The sequence below is a fragment of the Mus caroli genome, unplaced genomic scaffold, assembly GCF_978045245.1.
Source record: "Mus caroli unplaced genomic scaffold, Mus_caroli_1 scaffold_5, whole genome shotgun sequence".
NCBI classification, from domain to species: domain Eukaryota; kingdom Metazoa; phylum Chordata; class Mammalia; order Rodentia; family Muridae; genus Mus; species Mus caroli.
Genome location: NW_028227260.1, coordinates 90,106,037 through 90,130,814, shown reverse-complemented (window position 1 = coordinate 90,130,814; position 24,778 = coordinate 90,106,037). Strand labels below are relative to the sequence as shown.

The following is a 24,778-nucleotide window of genomic DNA, read 5'->3' as shown; positions in this document are numbered from 1 at the left end:
TTCTCACACTGGCTCTTACAATTTTCAAAGCTACATGGTGACATTAGGGTAAAAATTCTTGGTCAGCTGTTTCATTCATTCACACAATTGTCCAAGTTTGATAACATTCCTAGTCTAAGAAAATTAATAAAAAAAAATCAGCTAGATATCATTATGTGACAATATTTGACTATAAAAAGAAGAAAAGCCCAAGCATGAATCTATGAAACAAAATAATGCAAAAAATTGTTAAATGTGCTGTGCTGTAGAAGAAAACCACTCCATTTCCCATTCTTATGCAAAATGCCTTCAAGAGTAATGTTATTCTAAACAACTCATCTTACTCAATACACAAATTCCCCATCCACACACACCTTATTCTAATCTGTTACAGGAGCAACTGTCTCTGGTAGTGAGCAGTAATTCAGTTACCAGAGAAAAACTGGATTCAACAGACATTATAAATCAAATGGACCTAGCAAATATCTCCAGAACATTTCACCCAAACTGAAAAGAATATAGCTGTTTCTAAGCACCTCATGTATTTTAACCTTATCTTGCTTTGCTGACTTGACACTGAACACTGGAAACATGTTTTCTTCGAGAACAGTTAGCACCTTTCTGACATATTTTATTTCAGTGCTGGGTCTCAGAATATATATATATATATATATATATATATATATATATATATATATATAACAGCTTTATATGCTATAAGATCAAGAATCAACAAATGGGACCTCATAAAATTACAAAGCTTCCGTAAGGCAAAGGACAATGTCAGTAGGACAAAATGGCAACCAACAAATTGGGGAAAGATCTTTACCAGTCCTATATCTGATAGAGGGTTAATATCCAGTATATGCAAAGAACTCAAAAAGTTAGACTCCAGAGAACCAAATAACTTTATCAAAAATGGGGAACAGAACTAAACAGAATTCTCAACTGTGGAAACTCGAATGTCCAAGAAGCACCTAAAGAAATGTTCAACATCCTTAGTCATCAGGGAAACACAAATCAAAACAAACCTTGGATTCTACCTCACACCAGTCAAAATGGCTAAGATCAAAAACTCAGGTGATAGAAGATGCTGACAATGATGTGGAGAAAGAGGAACACTCCTCCATTGTTTGTGGGATTGCAAGCTGGTACAACCACTCTGGAAATCAGTCTGGTGGTTCCTCAGAAAACTGGAAATAGTACTACCAGAGGACACAGCTATTCCACTCCTGGGCATATACCCAAAAGTTGCTCCAACATATAATGAGGGCATATTCCACTCTGTTCATAGCAGCTTTATTTATAATAGCCAGAAGCTGGAAACAATCCAGATGTCCCTCAGCAGAGGAATGGATACAGAAAATGTGGTACATTTACACAATGGAATACTACTCAGCTATTAAAAACAATGACTTCACAAAATTCACAAGCAAATGCATGGATGGATCTAGAAAATATCATCCTGACTGAGGTAACTTAGCCACAAAAGAACACACATGTTATGCACTCACTGATAAGTGGATATAAGGCAAAGAGCATGGAATACCCATGACACAACTCATGGACCATATTAAGCTCAAAAGGAAGGAAGACCAAAGAATGGATGCTTTGGTCCTACTTAGAAGGGGAAACAATATAACAAGAGAAGTAGAGGGTAGGTGGGACTTGGGAGGAGCACAAGACGGGGGGGGGGGGGGGAAGAATCAGGTATGGAAGGAAATGGAGGAGATGTACAGAGGGTCAGAAAATTAAACAGAGGTGTATAGCAATGGGGAATAGGGAATTGGGGGTAGTAACCAGAAAGTCCCAGATGCCAGGAAAGCAAGATCCTCCCACAGGTAGCCCACGGGGACTACATTAGCTGAAATACCACACAAAGGGGAGGAAGAACCTGTCAAGACCATATCCAGAGGTTAGGCATGGGCCCCCAGTTGAGGGATGGAGCCACCCATGCAATTTCAAATTTTTAACCCAGAATTGCTCCAGTCTGAAGGAAATACAGAGACAAAGAGTGGAACAGAGACTTTCCCACCTGGGGATCCATCCCACATGCAGACACCAAACCCAGATACTACTGTGGATGCCAAGAAGTGTTTGCTGACAGGAGCCTGATTCAGCTGTCTCCTGAGAGGCTCTGCCAGATTCTGACCAATACAGATGTGGAGGCTTGCAGCCAACCATTGAACTGAGCATAGGGACCCAAATAGAGGAGTAAGGGGAAGGACTGAAGGAGCTGACAGGGCCTTATATGGAATCAATGGGAGGGATGGCCCTTGATCCTGTGAAGGCTTGATGTTTCAGTGTAGAGGAATGCTAGGGCAGTGAAATTATTGTGGGTGGGTGGATCAGGGAGCATCCTCATAGAAACAGGGGGAGGAGGGATGGGATGTGGGTATACAGGGGAAATCCCGGAAAGGGGATAATATTTGAAATGTAAACAAATAAAATATCCAAAGTGTGGATACTTCATTTCTCCTTAGAATACGGAACAAAATACCCATGGAAGGAGTTACAGAGACAAAGTTTGGAGCTGAGACAGAAGATAGACCATCCAGAGATTGCCCCACCCGGGGATCCATCCCATAATCAGCCACCAAATGCAGACACTATTGCATATGCCAGCAAGATTTTGCTGACAGGACCCTGATATAACTATCTCTGTGAGGCTATGACAGTGCCTGGCAAGTACAGAAGTGGATGCTCACAGTCATCTACTGGTTGGAACACAGGGCCCTCAATGGAGGAGCTAGAGAAAGTACCCCAAGGAGCTGAAGGAGTCTGCAACCCTGTAGGAGGAACAACAATATGAACTAACCAGTACCCCCCAGAGCTCATGTCTCTAGCTGCATAAGTAGTAGAAGATGGCCTAGTTGGCCATCATTGGGAAGAGAGGCCCCTTGGTCTTACAAAATTTATATGCCCCTGGGAATGCCAGGCCCAGGATGCAGGAGTGGGTGGGTTTGGGATCAGGGCCAGGGGGAGGGTATAGGGGACTTTCAGGATAGCATTTGAAATGTAAATGAAGAAAATATCATTGTTTAATAAAATTGTTTAAAAATTCCAAAGAAAAGAAAAGTCAATTGCAAATTTTCTTCTAAAATTTATGCTGCAAAACTATATTTAAAAAAATACTTGATATTTAGTCTTATCTTCCATATAGAAAACTGTCTGCCCATTTCTTTTTCTGTAAAACTGATTACATATTCACAAAGCAATGCTCAACAGATATAGGAAAATTGAAATAATGTGATGCACTCTATCAGACCAATATGGATTTACGCTGGAAGTCTACAAACTCATGGAACCTGAATAATGTTCTACTAAATAATGACTGTGCCAAGGCAGAAATAAAGAAATTAATGCAGGGATGGTTCAATATACAGAAATCCATCAACTTAATCGAGTATATAAACAAAGTCAAAGACAAAAGCCACATGATCATCTCGTTAGATAGGGAAAAAGCATTTGACAAGATCCAACACCCATTCATGATAAAAGTCTTGGAAAGATCAGGAATTCAAGGCACATACCTAAACATGATAAAAGCAATCTACAGCAAACCAGTAGCCAACATCAAAGTAAATGGTGAGAAGCATGAAGCAATCCCTCTAAGATCAGGGACTAGACAAGGCTGTCCACTTTCTCCACACCTATTCAACATTGTACTTGAAGTCCTAGCCAGAGCAATCCGACAACAAAAGGAGACCAAAGGGATACAAATTGGAAAAGATGAAGTCAAAATACCACTTTTTGCAGATGATATGATAGTATATATAAGTGACCCTAAAAATTCCACCAGAGAACTCCTAAACCTGATAAACAGCTTCGGTGAAGTAGCTGGATATAAAATTAACTCAATCAATGCAATGACCTTTCTCTACACAAAGAATAAACAGGATGAGAAAGAAATTAGGGAAACAACACCCTTCTCAATAGTCACAAATAATATAAAATATCTTGGCGTGACTCTAACTAAGGAATTGAAAGATCTGTATAATAAAAACTTCAAGTCTCTCAAGAAAGAAATTATAGAAGATCTCAGAAGATAGAAAGATCTCCCATGCTCATGGATTGGCAGGATCAACATTGTAAAAATGGCTATCTTGCCAAAAGCAATCTACAGATTCAATGCAATCCCCATCAAAATTCCAACTCAATTCTTCAACGAATTAGAAAGTGCAATCTGCAAATTCATCTGGAATGACAAAAAACCTAGGATAGCAAAAACTCTTCTCAAGGATAAAAGAAACTCTGGTGGAATCACCATGCCAGACCTAAAGCTTTACTACAGAGCAATTGAGATTAAAAACTGCATGGTACTGGTATAGTGACAGACAAGTAGACCAATGGAATAGAATTGAAGACCCATAAATGAACCCACACACCTATGGTCACTTGATCTTTGACAAGGGAGCTAAAACCATCCAGTGGAAGAAAGACAGCATTTTCAACAAAAGGTGCTGGCACAACTGGTTGTTATCACGTAGAAGAATGTGAATCGATCCATTCCTATCTCCTTGTACTAAGGTCAAATCTAAGTGGATCAAGGAACTTCACATAAAACCAGAGACACTGAAACTTATAGAGGAGAAAGTGGCGAAAAGCCTTGAAGATATGGGCACAGGGGAAAAATTCTTGAATAGAACAGCAATGGCTTGTGCTGTAAGATCGAGAATTGACAAGTGGGACCTCATAAAATTGCAAAGCTTCTGCAAGAAAAAAGACACCATCAATAAGACAAAAAAACCACCAACAGATTGGGAAAGGATCTTTACCTATCCTAAATCAGATAAGGGACTAATATCCAATATATATAAAGAACTCAAGAAGGTGGACTCCAGAAAATCAAATAACCCCATGAAAAAATGGGGCTCAGAACTGAACAAAGAATTTTCACCTGAGGAATATGGAATGGCAGAGAAGCACCTGAAAAAATGTTCAACATCCTTAATCATCAGGGAAATGCAAATCAAAACAACCCTGAGATTCCACCTCACACCAGTCAGAATGGCTAAGATCAAAAATTCAGGTGACAGCAGATGCTGGTGAGGATGTGGAGAAAGAGGAACACTCCTCCATTGTTGGTGGGATTGCAAGCTTGTACAACCACTCTGGAAATCAATCTGGTGGTTCCTCAGAAAATTGGACATAGTACTACCGGAGGATCCAGCAATACCTCTCCTGGGCATATATCCAGAAGATGTCCCAACCGGTAAGAAGGACACATGCTCCACTATGTTCATAGCAGCCTTATTTATAATAGCCAGAAGCTGGAAAGAACCCAGATGCCCCTCAACAGAGGAATGGATACAGAAATTATGGTACATTTACACAATGGAGTACTACTCAGCTATTAAAAAGAATGAATTTATGAAATTCCTAGCCAAATGGATGGACCTGGAGGGCATCATCTTGAGTGAGGTAACACAATCACAAAGGAACTCACACAATATGTATTCACTGATAAGTGGATATTAGCCCAAAACTTAGGATACCCAAGATATAAGATACAATTTGCTAAACGCATGAAACTCAAGAAGAATGAAGACCAAAGTGTGGACACTATGCCGCTTCTTAGAATTGGGAACAAAACACCCATGGAAGGAGTTACAGAGACAGAGTTTGGAGCTGTGATGAAAGGATGGACCATCCAGAGACTGCCATATCCAGGGATCCATCCCATAATCAGCTTCCAAACGCTGACACCATTGCATACACTAGCAAGATTTTGCTGAAAGGACCCAGATATAGCTGTCTCTTGTGAGACTATGCCGGGGCCTAGCAAACACAGAAGTGGATGCTCACAGTCAGCTATTGGATGTATCACAGGGCTCCCAATGGAGAAGCTAGAGAAAGTACCCAAGGAGTTAAAGGGATCTGCAACCCTATAGGGGGAACAACATGATGAACTAACCAGTACTCCGGAGCTCTTGTTTCTAGCTGCATATGTATCGAAAGATGGCCTAGTAAGCCATCACTGGAAAGAGAGGCCCATTGGACTTGGACTTGCAAACTTTATATGCCCCAATATAGGGGAATGCCAGGGCCAAAAGAATGGGAATGGGTGGGTAGGGAAGTGGGGGGCGCTATGGGGGACTTTTGGGATAGTATTGGAAATGTAATTGAGGAAAATATGTAATAAAAATATTAAAAAAAACCCAAACAAAATACTGAATTATAATTATCCCCCAAAACTGAGATAAGAAACAAAATATTCAATACAACTTGAGACCAAGAAATGTTTAAAATTTTTATTTATACTTTTTGAATAAAGGAGCACCTTTAACAGTAGAAGATACTGCTGTGCTTCGAAGTTTAGCATTTTCACGAATAAAATTACGTCGAATTGGTGGCATGCAGTCATATACCTTGCTAGTAGCATCAATTTTGGCTGTTACATGTGTCAGTGATTTCGGTGATGGAGCTAACCCGTTTATTTCATACAACCAATATATTTCATCTGTCTGAAAATCAAGAGAGAAAACGATATTATAAGAAATACCCAGAGACCTAGAAAACTTAGGGAAACATTTATAACTTTTAATAGTTTGTATTTCTTGTATGTGATATGGAAAAGGTTTGTACTATTACCAACCTTTTATGTTCAAAAATTGAAATACCATAAAAGTATATAAAAATCACAATGAGATTTCATATATTTCAATGAGGATTCCAATAATCTTACAAAAATAATAGGAAGCAACAATTACTTATCCTTACTATCTTTTAATATCAATGGACTCAGTTCCCCAATAAAAAGACATAGACAAACAGACTGGCTAGACAAACAAGACCCAACATTTTGCTGCTTACTTGGAAACCTATCTCAGGGAAAAAGACAGACACTACCTCAGTATTAAAGGCTGGAAAACAACTTTCCAAGCAAATGATCAGAAGAAACAAGCTGGAGTAGCCATTCTAATATCTAATAGAATCGACTTCCAACACTAAGTCATTAAAAAAGACAAGGGGGAAACTTCATACATATCAAAGGTAAAATCTTCCAAGAGGAACTCTCAATTCTGAATATCTATGCTCCAAATACAAGGGCAGTCACATTCATTAAAGAATCTTTAGTAAAGCTCAAAGCACATATTGCACCTCACAAAATAAGAGCGGGAGAATTCAACACACCACTTTCATCAGTGGACAGATTTTGGAAACAGAAACTTAGCAGGGACACAGTGAAACTCACAGAAGTTATGAAACAAATGGATCTAACAGATATTTATAGAACATTTTATCCTAAAACAAAATGATATACTTTCTTTTCAGCACCTCATGGTACCTTCTCCAAAATTGACGATATAATTGGTCACAAAACAGCCTTCAACAGATACAAAAATATTGAAATTGTCCCATGCATCCTATCAGATCACCAAGGACTAAGGCTGATCTTCAATAACAACATAAATAATAGAAAGCCAACATTCATGTGGACACTGAACAACATTCTACTCAATGATACCTTGGTCAAGGAAGGAATAAAGAAAGAAATTAAAGACCTTTTAGAGTTTAATGAAAATGAAGCCTCAACATACCCAAACTTAGGGGACACAATGAAAGCATTCTAAGAGGAAAACTCATAGCTCTGAGTACCTCCAAAAGGAAACTAGAGAGAGCACACAGGAGCAGCTTGACAACACACATAAAAGCTCTAGAGCAAAAGGAAGCAAATTCCCCACTGAGGAGTAGAAGGCAGGAAATGAGCAAACTCACAGATGAAATCAACCAAGTGGAAACAAGAAGAACTATTCAAAGAATCAAACAAAGGAGGAGCTGGTTCTTTGAGAAAATCAACAAGATAGATAAACTCTTAGCCAGATTCACTAGAGGGCAGAGGGACAGCATCCTAATTAACAAAATCAGAAATGAAAAGGGAGACATAACAACAGATCCTGAAGAAATACAAAACACCATCAGATCCTTCTACAAAAAGCTGCATTCAACAAAACTGGAAAACCTGGATGAAATGGACAAATATCTAGACAGATACCAGGTACCAAAGTTAAATCAGGATCAGATTAATGATCTAAACAGTCCTATATCCCCTAAAAAACAGAAGCAGTCATTAAGTCTCCCAACCAACAAAAAAAAAAAAAAAAAAAAAAAAAAAGCTCAGGACCAGATGGGTTTAGTGCAGAGTTCTTTGAGATCTTCAAAGAAGATCTAATTCCTGTTCTTCACAAACTATTCCACAAAATAGAAGCAGAAGGTGCTTTACCCAATTCATTCTATGAAGCCACAGTTACTCTGATACCTAAACCACAGAAAGACCCAACAAAGATAGAGAACTTCAGACCAATTTCCCTTATGAATATTGATGCAAAAATCCTCAATAAAATTCTCCCTAGCCGAATCCAAGAAGACATCAAAACAATCATCCATCCTGAACAAGTAGGTTTCATTCCAGGAATGTAGGGATGGTTTAATATATGTAAATCTATCATCGTAATCCACTATATAAACAAACTCAAAGACAAAAACCCCATGATCATGTTGTTAGATGTGGAGAAAGCATTTGACAAAATCCAAAACACATTCATGATCAAAGTCTTGGAAAGATCAGGAATTCAAGGCACATACCTAAACATGATAAAAGCAATCTACAGCCAACCAGTAGCCAACATCAAAGAAAATGGTGAGAAGCTGGAAGCAATCCCACTAAAATCAGGGACTAGACAAGGCTGCCCACTTTCTCCCTACCTATTCAACATAGTATTTGAAGTCCAAGTCAGAGCAATTCGACAACAAAAGGAGATCAAAGGGATACAAATTTGAAAGGAAGAAGTCAAAATATCACTTTTTGCAGATGATATGATAGTATATATAAGTGACCCTAAAAATTCCACCAGAGAACTCCTAAACCTGATAAACAGCTTCAATGAAATAGCTGGATATAAAATTATCTCAAACAAGTCAATGGCCTTTCTCTACACAAAGGATAAACAGGCCAAGAAAGAAATTAGGGAAACAACACCCTTCACAATAGTCACAAATAATATAAAATACCTTGGCGTGACTCTAAGGAAGTGGAAGATCTGTATGATAAGAACTTCAAATCTCTGAAGAAAGAAATTCAAGAAGATCTCAAAAGATGGAAAGATCTCCCATGCTCATGGATTGGCAGGATAAATATAGTAAAAATGGCTATCTTGCCAAAAACAATCTACAGATTCAATGCAATCCCCATCAAAATTCCAACTCAATTCTTCAACGAATTAGGAAGAGCAATCTGCAAATTCATCTGGAATAACAAAAAACCTAGGATAGCAAAAACTCTTCTCAAGGATAAAAGAAACTCTGGTTGAATCACCATGCCAGACCTAAAGCTTTACTACAGAGCAATTGTCATAAAAACTGCATGGTACTGGTATAGCCATAGACAAATAGACCAATGGAATAGAATTGAAGACCCAGAAATGAACCCACACACCTATGGTCACTTGATCTTCGACAAGGGAGCTAAAACCATTCAGTGGAAGAAAGACAGCATTTTCAACAAATGGTACTGGCAAAACTGGCAGTTATCATGTAGAAGAATTTGAACAGATCCATTCCTATGCCTTGTAATAAGGTCAAATCTAAGTGGATCAAGGAACTCCACAGAAAACCAGAGACAGTGAAACTGATACAGGAGAAAAGGGGAAAAGCCTCGAAGATTTGGGCACAGGGGAAAAATTCCGCAATAGAACAGCAATTGCTTGTGCTATAAGATGGAGAATCGACAAATGGGACCTCATAAAATTGCAAAGCTTCTGCAAGGCAAAAGACAATGTAAATAGACAAAAAAGGCACTAACAGATTGGGAAAGGATCTTTCCCAATCCTAAATTAGATACGGGACTAATATCCAATATATATAAAGAACTCAAGAAGGTGGACTCCAGAAAATCAAATAACTCTATTAAAAATGGGGTACAGAGGTAAACAAAGAATTCTCACCTGCAGAATATCGAATGGCTGAGAAGCACCTGAAAAAATGTTCAAGATCCTTAATCATCAGGGAAATGCAAATCAAAATAACCCTGAGATTCCACCTCACACCAGTTAGAATGTCTAAGATCAAAAATTCAGGTGACAGCACATGCAGTCCAGGATGTGGAGAAAGAGGAAAACTCCTCCATTATTGGTGGGATTGCAAGCTTGTACAATCACTCTGGAAATCACCTGGTGGTTCCTCAGAAAATTGGACATAGTACTACCGGAGGATGCCGCAATACCTCTCCTGGGCATATATCCAGTAGATATTCCAACTGGTAAGAAGGACATATGCTCATGCTCCACTATGTTCATAGCAGCCTTATTTATAATAGCCAGAAGCTGGAAAGAACCCAGATGTCCCTCCACAGAGGAATTGATACAGATAATATGGTACATTTACACAATGGAGTACTACTCAGCTATTAAAAAGAATGAATTTATGAAATTCCTAGGTAAATGGATGGACCTGGAGGGCATCATCCTGAGTGAAGTAACTCAATCACAAAAGAACTCACGAGATATGTACTCACTGATAAGTCGATATTAGCCCAGAAACTGATAAATGGATATTAGCCCAGAAATTTAGAATACCCAAGATACAAGATACAATTTGCAAAACACATGAAAGGCAAGAAGAACAAAGACCAAAGTGTGGACACTTTGCCCAAAACAAAGTGGAACAAAACACCCATGGAAAGAGTTACAGAGACAAAGTTTGGAGTTGAGACGAAAGGATAGACAATCTAGATGGTGCCATACCTGGGGATTCACCCCACAATCAGCCTCCAAACGATGACACCATTGCATACACTAGCAAGATTTTGCTGAAAGGACCCTGATAGAGCTGTCCTCTGTGAGGCTATGCTGGGGCCTAGCAAACACAGAAGTGGATGCTCATAGTCAGCTATTGGATGGATCACAGGACCCCCAATGGAGGAGCTAGAGAAAGGACCCAAGGAGCTAAAGGAGTCTGCAACCCTATAGGTGGAACAACAATATGAACTAACCAGTACCCCCCGGAGCTCGTGTCTCTAGATGCATATGTATCAGAAGATGGCCTAGTTGGCCATCAGTGGAAAGAGAGGCCCTTGGTATTGCAAACTTTATATGCCTCAGTACAGGAGAACGCCAGGGCCAAGTAGTGGGAATTGGTTGGATAGGGGAGGTTGGGGGGGGGGTCGGTAGGGGAGGGTATAGGGAACTTTTGGGATAGCATTGGAAATGAAAATGAAGAAAATACCTAATAAATAAACAAACAAACAAACAAAAAATAAACCTATATAAATTTTATGAGTAATAACATTTTCTTAAAGAAAGTGTTGTAATTATACAAATAATTTATATATTTATACTCTTCCACATTTTTTAAACATAGAATATAAGTAATTCCTCAACTTTTCTTAGTTTTAACAAAGTAGTTTGTTATATTCCATACTTGAGTTATCGGCTTTGAGAACTAAAAGCTGTGTGTTCTAAAACTTACCTGTATTGCAAGTGTTGCTTGATATTTCTTACTGTACATTTGGGGTTTAAATCCTACAATGATGACAATTCCTTTTGTATAAAATGGAGGGAGTTCTCCAGACTGAGGTTTTACAAAAAACTCTTGATCACTGCCTGGTAGAAAACGGGCCACAAATGGCTCATAATACCTAGAAAAAAATCATGAATGTAATCTATTAAATCAGTCATTGTCATTAAATTGAGAAAATGATGACTATAACATAAATTCTGCTTCAATAAACCTATAATTCATAAATAATACTGAATATTTACAAAAATATGTGAGGTAGCAATTTGAAAATTACCAAATAGCACATTTCCTACTTTTTTTCCTGTTGCTTTGATGAAGCACCATGACCAAAATAACTTAGGAAGGAAAGGTTAATTTGGCATACATATTGCAATCATTGTCCTTAGACGAGGCAAGTCAGGGCACTATTGTAATTAGGAGCAGAGACAGGGGCCAGATGAACCCTACTTACTTCCCTTATCCAGAACATAGCTTGCTTATATAGAAGAGCTATATTTATATTGGTTTTATATTCTCTCACTCTGCTGAAAGTATTTATATATGTTGCATTGTTATGTCTTCACATGTGTAAGAACTGTCTCTGAACAGGAACAAATTGATTTCTTTTCTATTTGTTGTTCTTTTTTCTTTGTGTCTTATTCAAGAAAGACATCAAGGAATATACACAATAAGAATGAAGAAGGAGGGCATACTTATGGTATTAATGCAAATATTTTGAGTCTTTCCCATTTTTTATAATATTGACAGTAGGTTTGCCATATATAGCCTTTTGTGTGCTGACTTGTGTGTGCCTTCCTATTATGTGTTTTTACTTTTAGTTCTTTTGTCAGGATGACATGCTTTAGACTGTATATAAGCTATCTGTGTATATATGAAAATTTCATTTTATTTCTGCCCTTGAGTATATTAATTTTATGTATTGCATTTATAAATTTGCATATCTTGAGCCACATTTTCATCCTAGAATAAATCACAGCGTGTCTCAGAGGATGAGCTTTTTCATGTATACTTGAATTTGCTTTGGAAATACTATATTGATATATTTTCATCTATGTTCTTTCTTGTGTGCTCCTACCAAGCTTCACAAAGAAAGATGATAGAGCTTTTTTCTTTTCATTTTAAGGAATGGTTTGAAGCACATCCATGTTACTTCTTTAATGGTGTGATCAAAATCCACAGTGGCTCCTACTAGGGATTTTAAAAGCTTCATAAAAGATACATTTATTCACTTACTGGGACTCTATAAACATTTTGATTTTTCTCATGTTAGCAACTTCTGTAAGGTCTATGATACACTATAATTGTATTGATCAACTTAGAAATATAAGGATTTAAGAGAATACTATTTAGCAAATCAAAAGTATAGTCCGTTCCAGAATATTTTTTTCTGATTCTTCATATTTGTGATTTATTTCTGGATGTGAAGGGGACCATGGTAAGTATAATGAATGGTCTATCTATTCAAAAGTGATCTGTATAGAGAATGTGAAATCAAAAGCATCAAAGTTTTAGAATAAAGTACAACACTAGTCATTAGATCAGTGCTATGGAACAGACAGGGAGTAGGTATTTAGAAGAAAGGGATATAACAGGTGGCCTGGCCAGACCAATGATGGGAACACACTTTTAAAGGATGGTTCTAGCTATGCTGTAAAAGACTACAAAGTGAAAACTTGAGTGGTGGTGAACAGGCAAAACAACAAGGCTCCAGAATAACCAAGTGGTTAGATCAAGGTGGCACTACTAATAATGGTGAAAAATAACTGAGTTATGCTTATATTTCATAGACTGTGTGGCCATTTTTTCTAATGGATCATAAGTGATATGAAGCAGAAAGAGAGAAACATAAATTTGTTGCAACATTTTCTGTGGGATGTGCAAAACTAGAATTACCTTTCACTTAAAACCAGTTTTCTTTGCTGGAGAAATAATTTATATTTTGAAATTTCATGTTAACAATTAACATTATATTAAACTATTTCTGTAATAGAAAATTGGATGTGTATGTTTGAAGTTGGGGACAAGGTCAGGAATTGAATTACATTTGGATTCTTCAAAGGATAGATGATAAAGATAACAGTAGATTTGTAAATTATCTAGTAAGGGATGATAGACAAAGGGGTAAAAATCAGGCTTTGGGAAACAGCAATGTTTAAAGGATAGGTAAATGTGAAGGAGCCAATAAAGAAATGGCCAGTAAAACAGAAGCAAATAATAATAATAAAAAAAGTGATCCTTTCAGGTTGATGTTTGAACAGTGGTTTAAAATGGACATAGGGCAATGAAAATAAGCAAAATTAATTTCTTGATTTAGAAAATTGTGAGCAGTGTTTAACAGTGATAACCCTGTGTACTTTAAAAGAAGCATCAGGCAACACAAGATTTGCTTGCTACATGAAACAATAACAGACTAGATACTGATGGGGTGATCTACAATGTATTTTATTTTTGTTTCTGTTTGTTTTTCTCACTCTCATTTGTGTGTGTGTGTGTTGTATATATTAGGCCTGCATCCTATACATTAGGCTCACCTTGAACTCAGAGATGCACCTGCTTCTGCCTCCTGAATGATGGCATCAAAGCCATGTGCCACCTATTCCGATCTACATATATTTCATAATTATAAAAATATAAAAGAGGGAAAAGACACTGTGTGGACATGACCAATACTAGAATTTAGGGGAGCAGGAAAAAGATATGTAGAACTGACAATAGTGAGGAATCCTTTTGTATAGTACTCAAGCAATGTGCATGCATGTTTCAAATACCTCTCAATGGATGTCTTTGCTATTGGAACTCATTTCAAATCTCATTTTCTTGCTCTCTGTTAGCAATGGCTTAATTAAGTGGGTCATTCAAAACTGTAAAGTTCTAAATATATCTTCAATAAAATTATCATTACCTAGTTCCAATTGTCCATTTTCAGATTGTGTCACTTTTGGGAGGTTTGTAAGTACTTTATTGACTTACTTACGTTCATATGCATGAATACCTGCGTCTAAGCATTTGCAGAAAGGCCCAACTGATGAAATAAAATGAACACAAAGATCTTCTGTTTCAATACTTCCAAGTTTTAGTGAGTGCTACAGTCCTGCAATCTTAACTACTAGAGAGTCTAAAGAAAAAGGACTGCAAGCTCAAAGCTTGACTACATAACTTAGAAAAACTGTCTCAAACCTCAACAGAGGAATGGATACAGAAAATGTGGTACATTTACACACTGGAGTACTATTCAGCTATTAAAAACAATAAATTTATGAAATTCTTAGGTAAATGGAAGGATCTGGAGGATATCATCCTGAGTGAGGTAACCCAATCACAAAAGAACTCACATGATATGTACTCACTGATAAGTGGATATTAGCGCAGAAATTTAGAATACTCAAGATACAATTTGCAAAACACATGAAACTCAAGAAGGAAGACCAAAGTGTGGATACTTAGTTTCTCCTTAAATATGGGAAACAAAATACCCATGGAATGAGTTAGAGAAAAAGTTCGGAGCTGAGACTGAAGGAAGGACCATCCAGAGACTGTCCCACCCGAGGATCCGTTCCATATACAACCACCAAACCCAGACACTATTGCATACGTCAACAATATTTTGCTGACAGGATCCTGACATAGCTCTTTCTTTTGAGGCTATGCCAGTGCCTGGTAAATACAGAAATGGATGCACACAGTTATCTATTGGATAGAACACAGGGCCCCCAAAGGAGGAGCTAGAGAAAGTACCCAAGGAGCTAAAGGGGTCTGCAACCCTATATGAGGAACAACAATATGAACTAACTAGTACCCCCAGAGCTTGTGTCTCTAGATGCATATGTAGCAGAAGATGGCCTAGTCGGCCATCACTGGGAGGAGAGGACCTTGGTCTGGCAAAGATTCCAAGTATAGGGGAATGCCAGGGCCAGGAAGCAGAAGTGGGTGGGTTTGGGAGCAGGGCAGGGGAGGATATAGGGGAATTTTGGGATAGCATTTGAAATGTAAATGAAGAAAATATCTAATGAAAAAGAAAAAGAAAAAGAAATGAAAAAGAAAAGGATCCAGGGATGTATTTTAGGGGGACAGTATTTGTCTAGTATGTCTGAGGCTCAAGGTTAAGTTTCTGTCATTGAGAAAACATCCTGTTCCTGTACATGGCATTTCTTAGTGATATTTATTTTGCCTACACTCAACAAAGTTAATGTTCGCTATGTTTTAGAAAAGAATAGAAGTGTTTAATAGTTTTCTAAGAGACTTAATACTTAAATTATATCTGAAATATTTACCACTACTACAATTTGGAATTGCCCAAATCAGAGGTTTGTAGGAAATCAAAGAGAAATATGGACATGAAAAAAAGTATTTCTCTGTTGGGATATGGTCAGAAAGTAGTTGGCAGGAACTGAAATATATTAATTAAAGAGGCACCCTACTTACTAAGCACTGCAAAATCTGGTAACATTATTCAATATAAAATATTGAAAAATATATAAATATGTATGTGTTTTTTGTGTGTAGGTACATATGTATTTATGTAAATTAGTGATACAAATTTTGTAGTATCATTAGCATTGAATAATCGTAGGTAATAGGTATGTAATACATATTTAGTATTGCTGTTAGTGTGGTTTTAGGGAAAGCAGAATAAAGAGACTACACTGATTAGAAATAATCACTTAAGTACATTCATGTTCTCCTACATTTGATATAGTATTACTATTTATTGAAAATAAGTTCCTTTCCATTCTTTTCCTTGATAATAATACCATTAAAATACTAGATAACTGTGGGTGGGGAAATATGTTTTCCCCTATATTTCTTAAAGGAATGCAGAAACCCATTCTGGCAAATAATAATTGCATTCAGAAAATTGAAATAGTTTCTTAGAAAAGTAATGATACTAAAGCAGAGATATCTATAAGATTTTCAAAGGGGGGAATTGCTATCAAATTGTAGTGGTCTTTTCAGATTTTAAAAATATGTTCACTCCCCATCCGGAGCATCTTAAAGCAATTCATCTGGGTCAGTAAGAAATCATCGATAAAACTGCTTACAAAACCATTTCATCAGATTTTCTTTCATGCGTCAGCATTTCCTAACTGTCTCACTATATATCCCAGGCTGGCTGTGCATTCTCTATATACTTTATCAAGATGACCTCATGGAGAATAAAGTCTCCACTTTAGAAACTACAATCATGGGATTTTGAATTTCTTTTTGATTCTATATAGTTTATTCAATAAGAGAGCTCAAGAGCTTATTTCCTTTTCACAGTTTGGATGAATTTGTCAAATACTATTTGATGTACTAGAACTTCTGATAAACAAGTTTATCTTACAAAAATGCTTACTGAAATGCACTGAAGAAATCTATTCATATTTCTCTTTTTCCTGAGAATTCTCTTAAATACATTGCAATATTTTACAATAGATAAAGTGACAAACACATTCTGATTCTGAACAAAATATTTAAAATAATGTTGGTAATATTAAAATTCTACTCAGAATTATTTGGTTATAACTAAGTAGATTTTTTTTTCCTTTTGGTTTCTTTCAATATGGTTTTGGAAGGAAACCATATTGCCACCTCTTTTCCCACTATTAAAAAAAATTCACAAAAGCTGTGGTGGAGAAGGAATCATATGCCCTTTATTACATGTTAGGAGTCAGAAAAGTAGAAGAAAAGAACTTCTAAGACATTTTAATAATTAAGATACCAACAGAAACAGACTGAATGGCAACTTGAGGAAGCTGCCTTTGTAACTACCTTATTGTTCGCAAAAGGCCGAGTGAACCATTACTGTATAAAGGGAAAGTGAGAATTGAACTAATTTCTTTTTGGGAGAAGACAAGCTATGCATTGAAGCTTGACCTTTTTTCCCTAGAAAATAGTATGTTAAAATATACATACCTGTAAATTATTAAAATTAGATAGAGTTGACTAAAATTAGGATTTTTCTAAAAACAACGGGAGAAGAAAAATAATAATGCATTTGATGAAAACTGGATATTCAGTAGAGGATAATATCCTCTTGCTCCCTCTTTGTGACAGTAAATACAGTTCTTGGTTTTTATCTCCAATTCATTAAGTGAAAAAATTTCTTTTTTTTTTTTTTTTTTTTGTGAACAAGTTTCTAATTAAATTGAGACAAAGTAGGCTAATGAAAATAAATTAACCATGATGAGATATTCATCCAGAGTTTTCTTTTATGTCATACAAAATTGTGAGGTTTCTTTTGATTGTCTTTCTAAGTAATGATAGCATTATTTAATTGCATCTATCAAAAGCAATCACAAGTGAGTTAATGAGGAATCTTGTGTTATTTTCTATTCAAATTATTTAGCTCATATTTTTTCGTTAGAATGAGTTCAAAGGATATTAAAGAGTGGTTAATTTTAACTATAATATAGAGCTGGCAAAGTGTCTCAGTGACTGAGGGTCCTTGTCACTAAAGCTTGACAGCCTGTGTTTAATCCTTGGAATTCACATGATGGGAAGGGAGAAACAAGCTAGTTGCCTTTTGAGCTCCACATACACTCTGTGACACATAAGCATGCACACACACACAAACACTCACATACATAATAAATACATGTAAAAATGTAAAGGATGGAATATAATAATCTAATTGTTAGGAACTATGAATTATTTCCAAATAACTAAAATAAAGATAGCTGTACATTCCTAGCAGTTATAACATAAGTTTTCATTCTCATATTTAGAAAGAGCCTATATTTTATCTTTACAGTACTCACACATGGAACTTGTGATATAGATCATTTAAAGCATCTCTACTGCAAAAGATAATAAAGAAAATCCATCTTGATTACCGGATCCTGCCAAGACTAGTCTGCAAAGGCTCCAGACATCTGGGCACCTTCCCTGCCAGAGGAGAGGAGTCCACCCCGCCCGGGAGGGCTTTGCCGGAGCATCTGTGGGAAACATCTTCATTCCCGGATACCGCCAATACTACTCTGCACAGGTAGGAGTGTGGACTACAGAAGCTAACAGCTTCTGGGACAGGCGGGAGCCACAGAGCTTCTATGGCAGACCCCGTTTCGGGGACCAGACATCCAAGGACCTTCCTGCCAGAGGAGAGGTATCTGCCCAGCCTGGGAAGCCCTTGCCGGAACATCTGCCAGAGACATCTTGGTTCCCAGATCCTGCAAAGACTAGACTGCACAGGTGAGAGTGTGGACTACAGAAGCTAACAGCTTCTGGGTCAGGTGGGAGCCACAGAGCTTCTAAGGCAGGCCCCATTTCAAGCTCCAGACATCCGGGCACCTTCCCTGCCAGAGGAGAGGTGTCCACCCTGCCCGGCAGGGCTTTGCTGGAGCATCTGCTGCAGCCATCTTCAATCCCAGATCCTGCCAAGACTAGTCTGCACAGGTGAGAGTGTGGACTACAAAAGTTAACAGCTTCTGGGACAGGCCCTGTTTCAGGCCTTCATCTTCTGATAGGAGGCAAGTTCAAACAACAGATATCGGTGCACCTTGTCTGCAAGAGGAGACCTTGCCTGCAGAGAGTGCTCTAAACACTGAGAAACTCAGGAGAGAGCTAGTCTCCCAGGTGTGCTGGTAGAGGCTAACGAAATCACGAAAGGAACAAGCTCTAACCAGAGACAACTATAACAACTGACTCCAGAGATTACCAGATGGCAAAAGGGAGACATAAGAATCTTACTAACAGAAAACAAGACCACTCACCATCATCAGAACCCAGCACTCCCACCTCAGCCAGTGCTGGGTACCACAACACATGCGAAAAGCTAGACCCGGATTTAAAGGCATATCTCATGATGATAGTAGAGGTTATCAAGAAGGACTTTAATAACTCACTTAAAGAAATACCGGAGAACACTTCTAAAGAGTTACAAGTCCTTAAAGAAAAACAGAAAAACACATCCAAACAGGTAATGGAAATGAAGAAAACCATACTAGACCTAAAAAGGAAAGTGGACAACACAATAAAGAAAATCCAAAGTGAGGCAACGCTGGAGATAGAAAACCTAGGAAGTCCTGGATCCAAGATGTGCTCCCTGCTCCTGAGGCAGAGGGCTCCTGTGCAGGGCAGACCACTGTCTTCCAGCTAGGAGGGTGCCGGATGTCTGTGGCCCCAAAAGGGTGCTGCCTCAGCAGCTCTGTGGCTCCCGCCTGTCCCAGAAGCTGTCTGCCTCTGTGGTCCTCAGTCTTACCTGTACAGACTAAGTTCGGCGGAGTCCCGGAGCCAAGATGGCGCTCCCTGCAGGGCAGGTCACTGTCCTCCTGCTGGGAGGGTGCCGGATGTCTGCGGCCCCAAAAGGGTGCTGCCTCAGCGGCTCTGTGGCTCCCGCCTGTCCCAGAAGCTGTCTGCCTCTGTGGTCCTCACTCTGACCTGTACAGACTAAGTTCGGTGGAGTCCCGGAGCCAAGATGGCGCTCCCTGCAGGGCAGGTCACTGTCCTCTGGCTCGGAAGGTCTTTTTTTTAAAAAGTTTTATTTTATTAGATATTTTCTTCATTTACATTACTTGTAGAGGAGAAAGTGGCGAAAAGCCTTGAAGATATGGGCACAGGGGAAAAATTCTTGAATAGAACAGCAATGGCTTGTGCTGTAAGATCGAGAATTGACAAGTGGGACCTCATGAAACTGCAAAGCTTCGGCAAGGCTAAAGACACCATCAATAAGACAAAAAAACCACCAACAGATTGGGAAAGGATCTTCACCTATCCTAAATCAGATAAGGGACTAATATCCAGTATATATAAAGAACTCAAGAAGGTGGACTCCAGAAAGTCAAATAACCCCATTAAAAAATGGGGCTCAGAACTGAACAAAGAATTCTCACCTGAGGAATACCGAATGGCAGAGAAGCACCTGAAAAAATGTTCAACATCCTTAATCATCAGGGAAATGCAAATCAAAACAACCCTGAGATTCCACCTCACACCAGTCAGAATGGCTAAGATCAAAAATTCAGGTGACAGCAGATGCTGGCGAGGATGTGGAGAAAGAGGAACACTCCTCCATTGTTGGTGGGATTGCAAGCTTGTACAACCACTCTGGAAATCAGTCTGGCGGTTCCTCAGAAAATTGGACATAGTACTACCGGAGGATCCAGCAATACCTCTCCTGGGCATATATCCAGAAGATGTCCCAACTGGTAAAAAGGACACATGCTCCACTATGTTCATAGCAGCCCTATTTATAATAGCCAGAAGCTGGAAAGAACCCAGATGTCCCTCAACAGAGGAATGGATACAGAAATTATGGTACATTTACACAATGGAGTACTACTCAGCTATTAAAAAGAATGAATTTATGAAATTCCTAGCCAAATGGATGGACCTGGAGGGCATCATCTTGAGTGAAGTAACACAATCACAAAAGAACTCACACAATATGTATTCACTGATAAGTGGATATTAGCCCAAAACTAAGGATACCCAAGATATGAGATACAATTTGCTAAACGCATGAAACTCAAGAAGAATGAAGACCAAAGTGTGGACACTGTGCACATTCTTAGAATTGGGAACAAAACACCCAGGGAAGGAGTTACAGAGACAAAGTTCGTAGCTGTGATGAAAGGATGGACCATTTAGAGACTGCCGTATCCAGGGATCCATCCCATAAGCAGCTTCTAAACGCTGACACCATTGCATACACTAGCAAGATTTTGCTGAAAGGACCCAAATATAGCTGTCTCTTGTGAGACGATGCCGGGGCCTAGCAAACACAGGAATGGATGTTCACAGTCAGCTATTGGATGTATCACAGGGCTCCCAATGGAGAAGCTAGAGAAAGTACCCAAGGAGCTAAAGGGATCTGCAACCCTATTGTTGGAACAACATGATGTACTAACCAGAACCCCGGAGCTCTTGTCTCTAGCTGCATATGTATGGAAAGATGGTCTAGTCGGCCATCACTGGAAAGAGAGGCCCATTGGACTTGCAAACTTTATATGCCCCAATATAGGGGAATGCCAGGGCCAAAAGAATGGGAATGGGTGGGTAGGGAAGTGGAGGGCGCTATGGGGGACTTTTGGGATAGCATTGGAAATGTAATTGAGGAAAATATGTAAAAAAATAAATAAATAAAAAAAATAAAAAAAAACAAATATCATTAAACTTTTATATCTAGTACAACTATTCTGTAAAAAAAAAACCAAAATGGCCATATTATTATTCCAAGACACAAACGGGGAAATATCTGTGTTAGAGCTAAAAAAAAAAAACAAAAAAAAAGAAAACCTAGGAAAGAAATCTGGAACCATAGATGCGAGCATCAGCAATAGAATACAAGAGATGGAAGGGAGAATCCCAGGTGCAGAAGATTCCATAGAGAACATGGGCACAATAATCAAAGAAAATGCAAAATGCAAAAAATATCCTAACTGAAAACATCCAGGAAATCCAGGACACAATGAGAAGACCAAACCTACCTATAATAGGAGTAGATAACAATGAAGATTTTCAACTTAAAGGGCCAGCAAATATCTTCAACAAAATCATAGAAGAAAACTTCCCAAACCTAAAGAAAGAGATGCCCATGAACATACAAGAAGTCTACAGAATTCCAAATAGAATAGACCAGAAAAGAAATTCCTTCCTACACATAATAATCAGAACAACAAATGCACTAAAGATAGAATATTAAAAGCAGTAAGGGAAAAATATCAAGTAACATATAAAGGCAGGCTTATCAGAATTACAGCAGATTTTTCACCAGAGACTATGAAAGTCAGAAGACCCTGGACAGATGTTATACAGACACTAAGAGAACACAAATGCCAGCCCAGGCTGCTATACCCAGCCAAACTTTCAATTACCATAGATGGAGAAACAAAAGTATTCCATAACAAAACCAAATTCACACATTATCTTTCCACGAATCCAGCCCTTCAAAGGATAATAACAGTAAAAAAAAAAAAAATACAAGGAAGGAAACCACGTCCTAGAGAAATCAAGAAAGTGATCCTTCAAAAAAACCTAAAAAAAGAGAGACACAAGAACAGAATGCCAACTTTAACAACAAAAATAATAGGAAGCAACAGTTACTTTTCCTTAATATCTCTTAATATCAATGGACTCAACTCCCCAATAAAAAGACATAGACAAACAGACTGGTTACACAAACAGGAACCAACATTCTGCTGCTTACAAGAAATCCATATCAGGGAAAAAGACAGACACTACCTCAGAATTAAAGGCAGGAAAACAATTTTCCAAGCAGATGGTCTGAAGAAACAAGCTGGAGTAGCCATTCTAATATCTAATAAAATCGACTTCAAACACAAAGTCATCAAAAAGGACAAGGAGGGGCAATTCATATTAATAAAAGGTAAAAACTTCCAAGAGGAACTCTCAATTATGAATATCTAAGCTCCAAATACAGGGGCAGCCACATTCATTAAAGAAATTTTATTAAACCTCAAAGCATATATTGCATCTCACACAATAAGAGTGGGAGAATTCAACACACCACTTTTATCAATGGACAGAAAATGGAAACAGAAACTAAACAGGGACACAGTGAAACTAACAGAAGTTACGAAACAAGTGGTTCTAACAGATATCTATAGAACATTTTATCCTCAAACAAAAGGATATAACTTCTTCTCAGCACCACATGGTACCTTCTACAAAATTGACCATATAATTGGTCACAAAACAGGCCTCAACAGATACAAAAATATTGAAATTGTCCCATGCATCCTATCAGATCACCATGGACTAAGACTGGTCTTCAAAAACAACATAAATAATAGAAAGCCAACGAATCACAGGGAAACTGAACAACACTCTTCTCAATGATACCTTGGTCAAAGAAGGAATAAAGAAAGAAATTAAGGAATTTTTAGAGTTTAATGAAAATGAAGCCACAACATACCCAAACTTATGGGACACAATGAAAGCATTTCTAAGAGGAAAATTCATAGCTCTGAGTGCCTCCAAAAAAGAACCTAGAGAGAACACACACTAGCAGCTTGACAACATACATAAAAGCTCTAGAACAAAAGGAAGCAAATTCACCCAAGAGGAGTAGACGGCAGGAAATAATCAAACTCAGGGGTGAAATCAACCAAGTGGAAACAAGAAGAACTATTCAAAGAATCAACCAAACGAGGAGCTGGTTCTTTGAAAAAAATCAACAAGATAGATAAACACTTAGCCAGACTCACTAAATGGCACAGGGACAGCATCCTAATAAACAAAATCAGAAATGAAAAGGGAGACATTACAACAGATCCTGAAGAAATCCAAAACACCATCAGATCCTTCTACAAAAGGCTATGCTCAGCAAAACTGGAGAACCTGGATGAAATGGACAAATTTCTAGACAGATACCAGGTACTAAAGTTAAATCAGGATCAGGTTAGTGATCTAAACAGTCCTACATCCCCTAAAGAAATAGAAGCATTCATTAGTAGTCTCCCAACCAAAAAAAAAAGCCCAGGACCAGATGGGTTTAGTGCCCACTTCTATTAGATCTACAAAGAAGATCTAATTCCAGTTCTTCATAAACTATTCCACAAAAAAAAAAAAAAGCAGAATATACTCAACCGAACTCATTCAATGAAGCCACAATTACTCTGATACCTAAACCACAGAAAGACCCAACAAAGATAGACAACTTCAGACCAATTTCCCTTATGAATATTGATCTGAAAATACTCAAGGTTTAGGAGTTCTCTGGTTGAATTTTTAGGGTTACTTATATATACTATCATATGATCTGCAAACAGTGATATTTTGACTTCTTCCTTTCCAATTTGTATCCCCTTGATCTCCTTTTGTTGTCAAATTGCTCTGGCTAGAACTTCAAGTACAATGTTGAATAGGTAGGGAGAAAGTGGGCAGCCTTGCCTAGTCCCTGATTTTAGTCTCCAAATTCATCTGGAATAACAAAAAAACAAACAAACAAACAAAAAACAAAAAAAAAACTAGGATAACAAAAACTGTTCTCAATAAAATTCTTCCTAGCCAAATCCAAAAACACATCAAAACAATCATCCATCCTGACCAAGTAGGTTTCATTCCAGGGATGCAGGGAAGGTTTAATATATGGAAATCCATCAACGTAATCCATTATATAAACAAACTCAAATACAAAATCCACATGATTATCTCGTTAGATGCTGAGAAAGCATTTGACAAAATCCAACAGCCATTCACGATAAAAGTCTTGGAAAGATCAGGAATTCAAGGCCCATACCTAAACATGATAAAAGCAATCTACAGCAAACCACTAACCAACATCAAAGTAAATGGTGAGAAGCTGGAAGCAATCCCACGAAAATTAGGGACTAGACAA

General features: G+C 37.9%; 1 protein-coding gene across 1 annotated transcript in view; it reads right to left on the bottom strand.

Annotated features, from left to right (window-relative positions):
• Positions 1-6,233: 6,233 nt before the first annotated feature.
• The window catches only part of Cfap47 (cilia and flagella associated protein 47), a 262,175-nt gene continuing 243,630 nt past the window's right edge, over positions 6,234-24,778 (bottom strand). Inside the window, exons 64-65 of the mRNA XM_085838136.1 lie at positions 11,449-11,617; positions 6,234-6,446 (exon numbers count right to left, since the gene is read on the bottom strand). Of these exons, the coding sequence (XP_085694262.1) occupies positions 6,234-6,446; positions 11,449-11,617 (382 nt within the window). The remainder of the gene's footprint in view (positions 6,447-11,448; positions 11,618-24,778) is intronic.